Raw genomic sequence first — 14,112 nt, forward strand, 5'->3', positions numbered from 1 at the left:
ACACGAAGGCCAAAATGAATTTTGCTTGTCCACTGTACGAGATGCTTTACGCTGTACATTACTTCTGTAGTCTTTCTTGGATGCGTGTAAATGTGTATATATTTGTGCATAAAGATTTTCTTGCTTGAGGCTCCACCTGAGCTGCACCATTGGGTCTGCTCCTTTCTGTCTTTTTGAAACCTGCTGTTTCTCTTCCTCTTCTCTCTTCTTTCCTCCCCATTTCCTTTTCAGTATCGAGTAACCCCAGGAAGAGGGTGACAGAAGTGCTGCAGCAGGTACATGTGCTGTGAAGCACGGTAGGCTGCCGGTGGGCTAACGAGGTGCCTGTCCCCACAGGGAATGCCGGAGCAGTGGGCGCGCTTACTGCAGACTTCCAACATCACCAAGCTGGAGCAGAAGAAGAATCCCCAGGCGGTGCTGGACGTGCTGGAGTTTTACAACTCCAAGAAGACCTCTAGCAGCCAGAAGTACATGAGTTTCACAGGTACGTGGCGATCATCTTACATGGCTGCTTTGTCCAGCTTTCCGTTAGTCACTGTATAGGGGGATTTCTTTTTGTTTAATCAACAAATAGGTCTGTCTTTTCATGGAAAATGTGAGTGAAATTCTCCGGCTGCCCAAGAACTCGTCTCCCTTTAAAATGCTGTTCTGTTAATGCTGATGCCCAGCTGAGCTGTAAAAGAGGAGGTCAGTGAACAGGGTGAATCCCAAACCACGTAGTGGTTTACAGCCCGCATCTGGAAGGCAGAACCTGGAGTGTTGACGTTGGATTCCCTGGATGAAAATCCCTGCAGAAAACAGGCAGCTAAACTCTGTAGGAACTTCAGTTTTTGGCTGGCTGTGGATGTTGCTTCATGGGTGCTTGGGGTGCGAGTTTCTCCTCTCCTGTGTGCTGTGATTGAGGAATACCGCTCAGCTGCTAGGTGCTTGATAACTGCTGGCTGGTTCCCTCTATACATCCTAGCTGCCGAGGTTTTGTGCCTTCTTTGTATGGATTACCTGCCTACTGGAGAATTCCTGCGGCCGTCACTCCTTTTCCCTTTCAATTAATTCTAACTCCTTCCCTTTCTAAACCTTAAGCCCTGCTTTGGTTCTTTAAAGGGGATAGTGCCATGTCACCAGAACAGGTAGTACTTAGGAAGACTCCAGGCAGGGATAAAAGCACAATTCTGCCACATATGTGCTTGGATAGCCAAACAAGAAGCCCACCAGTGGATTCGTGGGGTCCTTGCTTGCTATTGCGGGACGTTTTGGTGGCTGGCTCTGAACCTCTCGCAGGTCTCAGGCTAGTGCCTCAGCTGGTGATTTAGCACAGCAGATTCTCCAAGTCCACTGAAAATGGTTTTTGCACATGGATGGATGACATTCTTCATTCCCAGGTGTTGCTCAGGGAAATTCCAGCTTCCTGCAGCAGGGATTTGAGGCCCCTGCACTTGTCTAGAGAAGTTTGTAACCCCTACTCCCTTTTCTGCTTTTTTCACACTTTTTTCAAGTGTGAGCGTGGTCTGGGGAGTTCCTTTGCACTTCACTTCCTCCACAAAAGTGCCTGTGGGTGCAGGGACACTGAATGAGATCCAGCTTAAAGGTCTCTCTAGGAGAACAACCCCAAAATGGTGGAAACCTTGGAAAATAGCTGCCTGTTCTCTTAAATGGATTTTAAATAGTTAATCTGGTTTCTGGGCTAGTCCTCCTGAGAGATGCTGCAAGCCAGGATTCTCATTGCCATATCCCAAGATAAGGAATGAGGGATAGGGTGGTCATAAGAGACTTGAGACATCCTTTTTCAAATGTGCTGTGAGTGCAGGAGGAATCTGGAGGCATTTAATGACAAGTCCTAACAGAAGGAGCTTCCTAAGAGGCCCTTGTTTCTTGTCAGCTTGAACACAAGCTTTCCTCCACTGCTGTTGTAACCTTGCAGGAAAACCCTGTGTCCGCCTGGGTTACAGCACTGATCCTTCAGTCCCAAAGGGTCACCATGCCTCACGCCCTTTTCTTTTGATAGAAAATGATGCCTCTCTTGGGGCCTGATTTTTTTTCTCAGGATGTTTGGAGAGCACCTTGCAGCTTGGGCATCATGTGGAAGGATTGCCTGTGGGTTTGATCCCAGCGTCTTCTTAACACTGGGCAGAGGCACAATGGATGCTTGTGGAATTTTAGGTTTAAAAAAAAAAAACAAATAAAAAACTGGCCATGGAGTTTAGTCTCTGCCTGGAAAGGAGAAGATCAGATTTCTGCCCAAATGAAAAATTCCTTCCCTTGTCTGTTGTCTGCATCTTACCTGAGTGTCGGGCTGGCTTGTTAAGTTTGTTCTGTCAAATTCTGTTGTGTTTTTTTTTTTTTTTTTTCACCTGGGGTTAGGAGTCTAGTTACATCCACTGCCTGTGTAGATCATGGAGAAAGAGATATTCCCCAAGAGGAATATCTACTTCTTTTTCTGTTCTCTGTTAAAAAAAAATAAAAAAAAAAAAATCTATGGCAGTTGCCCTTTCCAAAGTGCTTCAAATTATGCAAGATGATGCCTGGACTTGGGAGGAGCCATTTTTCCTGCCCCTTCCAAAAGGAGCTTTTCCCTTTTTCCTCTCCCCAGTGCTGCTGCATTTACAGTTCGTTTATAACTGCATTAGTATGTCTCTCTTTCAGATAAATTGGCGGAGGATTACAATTCGTCAAATACGCTGGTAAGCCTTCGTATCATTCCTTGCATGAGATTTTAAAACTTGCATAGAATATTCTTAGCTACACATAAACTTTTAGTTTGCTTAGTGTTTTAAAATCATCTTAAAATCTGAACTATATGTATCTATATGGAGAGAACATTCATAAAAACAGGTAAATTATCCTCAAAGGGCATGCTGCTTGCACATTTTTTCATCAACAGCGGGAGAGTCAAGTAGAAATTAAGAGGCTTTATTAGTGAAATAGTAAATAGAAATTAGTGAATTAAAGACTGGAAATAATGTTATTTTTACAGAAAATGATCTGTTTCTTGATCTGTTTCTTTGGGGTGTGGTAATCTAGAAAATCATAACCACTTTGCTTTCAGGTTTTATATGGCTCTATAAACATCTGTGATCTGGCACAGTTTAATTACTAACCTGCGAGGTTTGATTGAAGCACTGTTGATTAACAAACCTAATCTCAGCAGAAAAGGAAATCAAATGTTCTCTCTGCTTGACCTTTACTCTGTCCCCACCAGGACAGGCACCGCTCCTGTTGACTTTGCTAGGAGACAGAGCTGAAAAGCTCTGTAATGTTTGTGTATGTCTGAGAGAGAGAGAGAATAAACAAAACTTTCTATTTTAGGTGATTCATAAAACCCCCCAATTCCCTCATCTCTTACTTTCTCACTGCTATGACGTTATCGGGAGCTGGCACGTATTGCTCGCTTCTGGAGGCGGCGTTTTCCTATCTGACCGTTTTGGATTCTGCTAAAAGAAAAGGAAAACGTTTTCTTGTCGTTCATTGTCACATCTCGTTGTGCATCAGTCTTCAGGAGCCTAGAATATCTGAGACAGTTAGATATTAAAATAAATCCTGGAAAAAGCAGTAGTCATCGAGCTACCTCAGTAGACTGGTGTTTTTTGAAAGATGCTGGGTAACCTTTAATTTTAGAGAGATTTGTGAAATTACCAGTAAGTAGACTTTTTTTTTTCTTTGTAGTTCTTTTTAATAGACTAAGCTTTAACAAATAGATGTCAGGATGCTGATGACTTCAAAATTATGCAGTGAAACTTTACCTTTTCCCCTGCCTTATTTCAGAGAGCTTTATTGCAGTACTTTAAGAAGTCTTTTTCTGCTGCCACTTTTAGGGAACTGATGGTAAACAAACTGGAAGCAGGAGTACAAGCAGAACTGGTCTAGTGGGTTGAGGGGCTTGCCAAGTTTATTTTGAAATGTTTATAGTGTGAAGGATGCCATGAACTTCGAATCCAGAGTCAAATTTTAAATGTTATGAGTAGCTTTGAGTTCCAATAACGGTGTTGCAAAAAAAAAATCCAGATAATTCTTTTCTTAATCACTTACAAAACTTTTTATAAAAATTCATCATTCCTATTTTACATAATATTTTCCTTTAGAGTGTAGTTTTCAAAGGGATTTTGAAAGATTTTATCAGATTCTGCTTCCAAAATATCTCATTACTTGGTTCTGAGTCTTAATACCAAAGCTGATGTCAACTTGACCTCCCAACTTTTAGTGAAAACATTTAAATTTTGATGTAAATTAAATCACTCGAGTCTGAAATCTCTGATCTGCATGATAAGGGTTTGGAGCAAGCAGCAAGGGAAAAAATAAAGAAGAGGCAATATAAATTGGGACAGCTACATCCAAACTCAGATGTTGTCCTCACAGCAGCCCAGAGTTGCTGGGTTTGTCGTGTGGGTGTCAGGAAGGCAATGTGAGAGCCCAGGCGGGGGGTCTTAAGTCCCAGGGAGGAGGATGGGGATCAGACAAGCAGATGACAGCTCTGTCTGAACAGTTGTTGAACTGGACATCTAAATATTTCCAACGCAGGCTCAGGACCTTTGGGGTTTGGATTTTTAAGATACTGTAACTTTCTAACCCGTTCTGATTATTATTTTTCTGTGCTTGCTTCAAGGCACTCTCCATTAGGAGCTTAACTCAACATTTGTGATTTGTTTATGCCAAGGAATCGGGTTTTTATTTTTGCTATTTGTGTAACCACATGCAGAATGTGAAAGCCGTGTCTGAGACCCCTGCAGTGCCCTCAGTGTCTGAAGACGAGGATGATGAAGATGATGCAGCTCCACCCCCTGTGATAGCTCCACGACCTGAACACACAAAATCCGTGAGTAGTAATATCTCCTTCAGCACCCCTGCTGCAGTCACGGTCAGGTCTTGGAGTTAGCTGTTAGCACTGTAGGTTTAGAAATGCAGGAAAAAGAAAAAAAAGATGGATGGAATTGCTTTTAAGTGATGATGATCTGCTTTGTTTTAATATGCATATTTTTATTCAACAAAATTAGATATACACCCGCTCTGTGATAGACCCTCTTCCTCCTCCTACCAGAGATGCGGCCACCTCTCCTATTCCTTCTCCCTCGGAAAACAGCACAACGGCACCTGACTTGCTGGTCAGGAACACAGAGAAGCAAAAGAAAAAGCCAAAAATGTCAGATGAGGAGATCCTGGAAAAATTAAGTATGTCCTTTTATTTTTTTTTCCTGAAATCCGAGGTCTTGCTGTAATGTCTTAGAACTTTAATAAGTTGAGGTGTTTTGACGTTGCCATTTTGAGATCCCTTAGTGAAGACTTTGCCCTGTGACTGTGCCCCAAAATTGGGGGCAGATATATGGGTGTGGGGAGAATAAATGTAAGCTGAGCACCTGTGCTGTCAGCTGAGGTACCCTGGGAGTTACAGATCCTTAGACTCTAAAACGAGCCCTGACTATGGAACATCTCCTTAACCACGAAGTCTGGGACTGTTCCACCTCTTGATATTCCATAGCTCTGTAGCGTGGATGATTTTATTGCAATGTTAGACCTAAGGTGAGCAGAGCTTCTTACTGTGGCTAAAAGATGGAGAGAAAATTAATGCAACCCCAAGTTCACCGTCCATGATATCGTGACATTAAATGACTTGGTTATTTTTAAGTGCCCTGACGTTGTGTGGGTACCTAGTAAATAACTCAAAGTAGTGGGTGTTTCTGAGAAAAATTCAAGGCTTACCTTGTCTTTCTGTTGTGTCCTAGTTTCTTTAACAGTCCTGACCTTCAGTTCATGGATTTTATTTAAAGTGTTCCTCAACTGCCTGGCATTATTGGGATATGTTGTGGTAGTATTTGACAGCTGAACAAGTTCTTCTGGGCAATTGATTGCTCTCCTCAGCATGGGCCAGCTTTTATCAGAGTAGAGCATTTCTCATTCTTTGATCTGTTAATCCCATGTTAATTAAATATATGCCTTGCTCGTCAGTTTATGTAAATTGTGATAGCACCCCTAAGGTCAGATTACTCTCCTCTGTTGAGAGTTTACCTCCTAAAGGTCATTATTTTATGAAGCAAAGACGAATACCTGGGTCAAGGGAAATTGTATCTGAGGGTATAACTTAAAAAAATAAAATGGCACGTGGGTGCCTCGTTCCTACGAAGAAAATCCTAAATTGAATAGATGGCATGCAAACTAAAAATGGTTGCTATCTGAAAGCCTGCACTTTCAAGACTCACTGTTTCAAAACAGCAACTTCCCTCACTAGCTGATTTATCAGTACCTTTATACCGTTAATGGTTTGAGCCATTTTGTGACCAGGTAGGGCAAGCAGGGACTGTGGCAGGGAAAAGGAACTATTTTAATGCAAATACGTTCACTTCTGTAATCCCTACCTTTTAGCAACAAGTTTGCATTAGTGCAAACATTAATGAATCTTCGCCTGGCTTTTTGGGAGGTAGGAAACATTACCCCCTTTTTACAAACTGAGAGGATTAAACAGGGCACGACCGACAGCTGCCTCTTGTGACTGCCTTGTGCAAACATTTACCTCTTGCAGTCACAACCTGCAGCCTGCGTTAGGCTTCCAGGGAAAGTTTACGAATATTTGTCCAGAAATGTTTGTCCTTAGGGCAGATAGCATTGCTTCAGCAATTGTGCAGTGGGGTGCACGGAGTCGGATTTTTCTTCCCACCCTCCTCCCCAAACACGAACCATATTCCCCTCTCTTACCTCTGTCTGCCCTGAACCTTGTGGGCTTGGCTGCTGGCCACCGGTGGCTGAAAATAGCCTGCTCTTACTCTGCTTGCTACTGGATTTCTTGGCGAAATGACCACGAGCAGTTTCCTTGCCAATGTGCATCTGTTTAGGCTCAGGCCTAGACCCCGGTGAAAGCAGCACCGCGTGTTGGCTGCTGGAGCAACTTGCAAACACCGCCTCAGAGGCAGGTCTGCATCCCTTGATCCTATTAGCCACCCCGGTGCCGTTACAGGGGAGACTTGCACCCAGCTGAGCTCTGTGCTGATTTCCTCAGCCTAAAGGGTGTGATTCTCCAGCTGTGGGGGCATTGTGGAGGTCAGTCAGTGTCTTCAGGGAGCTGTGAGGTCCACATGATTTTTCATGATTCGTGATTTTTTTTCATGATTTTCCTGCTCGGAGCTCCCTCCTCTTGTCCAGAAAACTTTGGGTTGTGTTCTTCATGGCTACCAAACCCACCTCGAGCCTGAGCAGCCCCTCACCACCTCGCAGAGCCCTGAGCAAAGTGCTTTTCCTCAGAGGGATGCAGTAGTAGACTTTGTTTCAGCTGAACAGACATGTCAGGGAAAATGAGCTGAGATTGCCTCAGGGTGCTCTCTAAAACCCGGGCTGCAGCCGCGTGGCAACTGCTGCTGAAAGCTGCTGCCCCTTCCCTAGTTTTTGGGCTCCTAATAGAGGAGCTGGGCACTGCCCAGGTCAGCCCAGTCATCAGGTAAATAATGGCAAGATTTGTGCTGGTATGAAAAAACAGTAAATATTTTTTTCCTGCCAGAAATTGTAATGGTGTAGTTGTGTGAAAAAGTACTTCTAAAATCTTTTTCTTTTCTTTTTTTTTTTTGTTGTAGGAAGTATCGTGAGCGTCGGTGATCCAAAAAAGAAGTACACACGCTTTGAGAAGATTGGGCAAGGGTTGGTACATGCTTCGTTTCTGTCCTGTACCTTTCCTTATGGAAGGAATCATTGAAACTGGGCTAAGTTAGTTTGCTGGAAAAGCTGATGAGGACTTTTTTTATTCCACCACCCCCACCCCAGCTCTTCTCCCCTTCCCAGCAAAGTTTTGAGTCACAGTGACTGGGTTATTTTGTGCAATTGTGTTTTAAAATAAGAAAATATGTCATTAGATGATCAGGTTGCTAAATATAGCTGTAGGCAGGGAAGGAGCTGCTTATTTTCAGCATGCGAGACAATCTTCAAATCACAGATTTGCCTCCTGAGTTAACTCTCCTCGATGCTGGTTTGGGGTATTCTCAGCAGGGCGGAGGGTAAGTAGGAGTTGGGGGAGAGGCAAATCATTGAGAGACACTTGTGCTGAGGCTCAAACTCCCGTTTCCTTCACTACAAATGCCACATTTGTTTACTTCAGCTGATCCTGTCTGCTCTGTAATCCCGCTGGGCAGTCTGCAAGCCTGGGCAGTGCAGTCATGCCAGTTTAGCTGGGATCAGCTCCCAGTCCTGCAGCCTGTGCTACATTGCAGCAAGGCTGTGGATGACCATACCGTCCTGTACCAGGAGCTTTGTTCCCCATAAATTCTCTGGCTTCTGCTCCAACAGTGAAGTTGGCTAAGAAGTATTTCAGAGTACATTTACCACTGGAATTATTGCATGGCAAGAAATGGGAATGAGAGCAGAGAAGAGGGGGAAGAGGAGTGTATTAAGCTCTGTCTTGCTATGAGATGCTAATAAGCTTTTTTTTTTTTTTTCATTTTTTTCTCCCTTTTGTTTAGAGCCTCAGGTACAGTTTACACAGCAATGGATGTAGCTACGGGACAGGAGGTAAGTGCTGCCAGAATACCTCTTCAGTGGATTTTGGATCGTCTCCTAAAAGTTAGATTTGATGCTGCAGAATAAAGACATTCTTCCAGGGCTTTGTGACGTTTTGTTCTTAAAGAGACATTTATTTCCTTACTAATAAGACATAGTCGAGTGGTCTGAGCAGAAAGCTGGAAAAATGATTTCCCAGGTTTTAATTTCCATTTCATATTTGTAGGGAATCTTCCTGTGTCCACAAAGACTGGAAGCAAATGTTGACACCGGATAGTTCCTCATCAGGACTTTCTCTCTTCATCCCTGATATTTCTTCTTGTCCCCATTTAAATTCTTTTACATCTTCTACTCCTTTGTTTCCTATGCTTACACGAGTTGATTTGCATAGAAATAGTTCCTTTGCCCACCTGCTTTTTGCCCTAGAATTGAGAGATGAGGAGTGTGTCTTTTTTGTCCTAAATATTGAAAAGTGCTGTGCATGTTGCATGCCTAGGTAATAAGCTAGTAGGAATGGATATGCAGCTTCAGTGAAAGTGATTATTGCTAGATGGAGGATTGTTAAAGAGTGAAGTGTGTACATGATTCCAGATATGTTTATGGAAGTCTGCAGCACTGCGTTTCTGCTTTGCTTTTGTACAACATCAGGGTTTCCCACCGGTAAATTTTGTGACTAAATTTCATGACTGTGCTTTTGGATGAAACTGCCTCTCCCCCCTTCACAATTCCTGAAGAAATAAGGCAGCTTAACTGCAGCCTCTGAGGAAGGGGCATCGCGTTTATTTTGAAGCAAGGAGAAATTTTATGGGAGGAGGAAATCCTTTGGTGGTTTTCTGCTTTCCTTCTGGACCCCTTCAGAGACTCCCCTGTGAATATTTGAACCCTTAGAGTACCAATGACTTTTAAAATGATTCCCCTTATACTAGTCTGATTTTTAAAGTTGCATTTGGGATCGCTCTATGGCATCCTGTTAACCTGTTCCTTCCCGTGAAGTGCTGCTGGTACCAACCCTGCGAGCTCAGGAGCTCAGGGAAAGGCGGCACGTTTTAGAAGCACTAGAAGGAAATTTCTTTATTGTGCAACACACAGGAGCCTTGGGCAGCTCCCAGGGTTAAGAATACTTGTGATTTTCACTGATGATAGCTATTTAGTATAAGCACAGCTGTTTAGTTTGTATTCTAATGCACATGACAGTATTAGGAGAATACCCCAAGGATCAAGTATGCTCTTGGGCCTACTTGAGAACAGGAGTGCAGAAGTACTGGGGCTCCCTCGGTATCCTTGGTCTGGAATTTCTTTATGTGCAGCAAATGCCTTCCCTCTCTTCTTCACCTTTCATTCTCCTCTCTGGTCTTGTGCAAAGAGCAGCATGGGGCTTTTGTTTCTCCCTTATTTAAGTCCTGTTTGGCAGCCTCGCGAATACCGTGGAAGAACAGCGCGGTGTCTGCCTGTTCTTGCCTTCTCATGTGTGGGGCTTTTCCTATAGAGTCTTCTGCCATACTATCAAAATGCTAGTTGTATCCATCCGTGTTGGCACTCTGTGGTTTGTTTCTTTCAGTCCTTGCTTTTGGGAGCCACATCAGTCTATACTGCTTTCTCTGCAAGTAGCAGTTCTGTAAAGACGTAATTACATTTTGTTCCCTTTGCCGAAATATTGTGCTAAGGCCAGTTGGGCTGTTACATCTATCAAAATGTTGCTGCCCCCCGCTGGGCTGAGTAGTCCTACTGGTTTGAAGTCTTGTCTTTGAAGGCCAGGTATTCTCACAAAATACCGTGGATAGTTGGAAGAGTTAAATGTAAGTTTAATGTAGGAGTTAAGAGCATGTTGTACCCAACTGCCTTCTGTGCCTATACCCGTGGAATAGGTATAATGAGGCAGGTAGAAAGCTATTAAATCACAGGGCCACAACTAATGAACCTGCCCCTATTTCTCTTTGGTATGACTGCGATCCAATTCATGTATTTTCATCCTTTTATATAAATATCAGTGCTTCTTTCCCCCTAGGTCTTGCTGTGATGGGAAGAAATAGAATTGTCACTTTGAAGAACCAGACGTAGGCTATGCTATTTACCTCCTCCTCCCTGCACACCTGCCCTGATGTAGATTTCTAGAAGCACTAGAGTAAAAAAACAAAGAAAAAAAAATCCAAACCTAAAGAAGCATCTGATTTAAAATAAAATTAATAAGAATGATTTAGGGAATAAGAAGTCTTTGATGTACCAGTCCATACTAGAGTAAAGGTATCACTGCTCTCTTGCCAAAAAAAATGTAGAGTTGGCTGTCCAGCAGTGATGTAAAGATCCAGTATGAAAACAGTAATTCCCCTTGTCCTTTTCTGGCATCAAATATCCAGCCAGAGTAGAAATGGACTGGCTGCAGGAATTGCTAAATTGCTGAGTAACCGATGATGAATAAGTGGCTTTCCCCTTTATTTGAATGGGGGATTAAAATGATTGACACTGGTACTGGCAGGTTTCTAGGACACTCTTGTACTAATGCCCTACTTCTTGCATTTCCTTCCCTGCAGGTTGCAATCAAACAGATGAATTTGCAGCAGCAGCCCAAGAAAGAACTGATTATCAATGAAATCCTGGTAATGAGGGAAAACAAAAACCCCAACATCGTCAACTACTTGGACAGGTACGTCGTGATTTGAAGGGTTCACAGAGGGGCTCTGGAAAACACTTCCTTGCCCCTGTCTTAAGTGATCCATCTCAGCTTAATGTAGATATAGGACGATCTTGCATTGCTTAATGGATGTGGCAAGGTTGGGGTGTGGGTTACTTAGTGGTCTCCATCTCCTAGGATATAGAAACAAGTGTCTGAATCGGTATTAATGGAGTATTTAGGCTCTCTTTAGAGATGCTGACAGCAATGGCATTAGCAGCATGCTGTCAGGACCCCATTTTCCAAGGCGCTCTACCAAATTTCACCCGACAAGCCATTTCCTTCCGGATGCTACAGGAGAAATGGGAATACCTTGAACTGTGTTATTTGTTTTCCTCTTCCTCTTCTTTCCTTCTCCCTGAGCAGTACTAATGTTCTGCTTGCAGAGGAGTAACCCTTCAATGTTCAGATGGTAATCGTGTCCCTGTGGCTGTCCACTGAGGTTTTCTGTGTTGTAGCATAGCAGTGGTAAGGCTGAAGGACGTGTGACACATAACTGAGCGAGGCTGCTTTCTTGTGGGTGTGTGTAAGGGAGGAAAGGAGAGCTGGCACAGAGTGGAATAGTCCTTTGGGAGATAGAGAGAACGGGCTTATTCCTTGCTTGGAGTTGGGTTTTGTGGACCTGGACACATGCTTAGATGTGTTACATCCATGTGGGATGACTCCTTGAATCCCTGCATGTCCTTTCTGCAGCCACGAGTGCTGTATTCGCTGTATAGCTCAAGGCAGTAAAAAGCACGTCTGCAAACAAATGTGGCTGTGAGTTCCTCCCTGCAGGACACTGAGGCTCTGCATAAGGGTGATGGCAGCAGTGCTGCAGCTGTCAGCTCTTCGAAGGTTGTCTGCTTCAGAAGGAACAAGTGGTGAATGTGCTTCTGTGGGGGTAGGGAGCTGCCTTTGAAAGCAGAAGAAATACTTGCACCTCCCCTGTTTGACTTCCAGGAAACAGTCGCAGACTGTCAGCATGGAGATCTGGGATGTGCTGGAAGCTAAACAGGGCAAAAGTGTTGCACGGGGAATTGAATTCAGCATCAGTTTAACACTGATGCATTGTGTCAAGCCTGGATCATTCACCTTATGCTCAAGCTAGTTGCAGTGGAGCTGCAGCAGGGTTTCCAGCCTGCTGCACTCGTCAGAAACAAGCAGTCTTGATTAACTGCAGGTTTGGCTTTTTGTAGAGAAAACTGTGCCTAGATGGGTGAGCTTCAGACTTTAATCTTGGCAGCTCATCTTCTGAAGATGGAATGGAGGGATGTGACCCAGAATCTCTTCTGGGAATCGGAGAGAGAGAATTTGGACACTCGCTTGCTCTGCATGGATATCAAAAGCCTATCAGCTGTTTCCTTAACATCTTCCTCTGATGTCTTAGCTAAAAAAAGTACTTCTCATGCTGCAGCATCCACTGTGGTGTTGAATTTATATGGTGCTGTGTTCCATGTTATAAGCACGGTTGTAAAGAGCTGCCTTATCGAAAGGACAAAGTCTGCTGGTGAAATTTTGAGGAAGGGGTGTGTTTGTGCAGAGAAAGTGGTGCTGGGCACTCTTAGAAACAGCAGAAATTACCTGTGCAAAATGAGCAAAGCAGAAAAGAACATTTAAGGATTGCATGTGGGCTGAAAGTGTGTATTTCTCCAGGCTGATCAGAGGCTTTGTTTTGGGAAAACTGTTTGAGATGCGTGTTCTTCCATTAGAGAGAACATCCCTGTGTACATGCACATGCCTTGTCTAGCCAATATATCCCAGCTGTAGGGTAGCTGCATGTCCTGCTGTCTTGTTTAAACTTCCAGCAACAAGAGCCGCTTCTTTTGTCCTCGACTTTCTCTCACTAAGCTTTTTCAGGGGGATTAGCTTTTGTTCGAGTGGAGCAAATGGACAGAACAGCAACGAGGGTGAACGCTGGGGGTTCTTGTGCCTATTGTGGGGCTTTGCAAGCGCAGGATCTTGCTGCTGGGCAGCTGCATCCCTCCTGCCTGCCCTAATGTGCCTGCTGGTTTCCTGAGTGCTGAGTGAAGCTGGTGTTTGAGCGCTGCTTGCTGGCTTCCACCTACTGCAGTCACAGAAGGAAGGATGTGCTGCCGCTGTGGGACCTGTTTCCTTTTTTGTGGTTCTTTTTTGACAGTACAGACAGGTACTCCCCCCCTTCTGAGTACCTAATGGAAGCTGCAAGATGCTCACCAGTATAAACCAGCCCTCCCATCCCTCTGCCTCAGCTCCTGGCCTTATGCAAGGGTTTCCAGTCTTTCTTACCTGCATTTACCTCTCTTACCTACTTCCTAGTAGTTACGAGGTCTTACTAGATGTTAAGAGGTCTGGCTGGCTCACAGGCCCCCAAACACCACCGTGCAAATGGGGCATTTAGGATTCAGGCAGGTTTTCTGCTGCCCTGTGTGGCACAAAGGTGTGCTGGGAAGCTTAAGCTCTAAGTCGGCTGTACTTTTATTGCTGAGTGTAGAAGCATGCGTATCTGAAGACAGTGACCCTGTACAGACAAGCAGCCACTTGTGCTGAATTACCTTCTGGTCCTGCCTGTGTTTTTCTCCCGTGTGAAAGAGGCCCTCAGAGACCTGTTTCTAAATGTAGGCACCTAAACTTAGAAGATGCCCAGCGTGAGGCAGAGCACACTTCTGCCTCGGGGTTTCTTTTGGAAGAGGAACCCTCGTTAACCTAATAAACCCCACAAATCCTCATTTTAGGTGATAGCCACTGTTACAGAACTGCACTTCCCAGTAACCCCAGCTCCCAACTTGTATGTGTCGACTTCTTGATGAATTCTCGTGCCAGCAGGCAGAAGCTTGCAATTTGATTCTCTGCCGTCTCTCTCGACTCATCCGTCTGCTCCTTTCCAAACGGGGCAGATAAGCTGTGAAGGTGGGGTTTATGATTTTCAAGCTGATGGTTCCTTCCTTCAGGAATGTGTCATCCTGATGTATCTGTTGTGAAAGGTTGTGTTGATTTTTTTCTGGATGGGCCCAAAAAGGCAG

At 44.2% G+C, this 14,112-nt stretch overlaps 1 protein-coding gene across 1 annotated transcript in view; it reads left to right on the forward strand.

Annotated features, from left to right (window-relative positions):
• The window catches only part of PAK1 (p21 (RAC1) activated kinase 1), a 73,800-nt gene that overhangs the window by 45,310 nt on the left and 14,378 nt on the right, over positions 1-14,112 (forward strand). The window contains exons 6-12 of the mRNA XM_066989981.1: positions 337-484; positions 2,641-2,678; positions 4,691-4,807; positions 4,986-5,160; positions 7,548-7,611; positions 8,427-8,475; positions 10,992-11,104. Coding sequence (XP_066846082.1) covers positions 337-484; positions 2,641-2,678; positions 4,691-4,807; positions 4,986-5,160; positions 7,548-7,611; positions 8,427-8,475; positions 10,992-11,104 — 704 coding nt within the window. The remainder of the gene's footprint in view (positions 1-336; positions 485-2,640; positions 2,679-4,690; positions 4,808-4,985; positions 5,161-7,547; positions 7,612-8,426; positions 8,476-10,991; positions 11,105-14,112) is intronic.

Source organism: Anser cygnoides, chromosome 1 (assembly GCF_040182565.1).
Source record: "Anser cygnoides isolate HZ-2024a breed goose chromosome 1, Taihu_goose_T2T_genome, whole genome shotgun sequence".
NCBI classification, from domain to species: domain Eukaryota; kingdom Metazoa; phylum Chordata; class Aves; order Anseriformes; family Anatidae; genus Anser; species Anser cygnoides.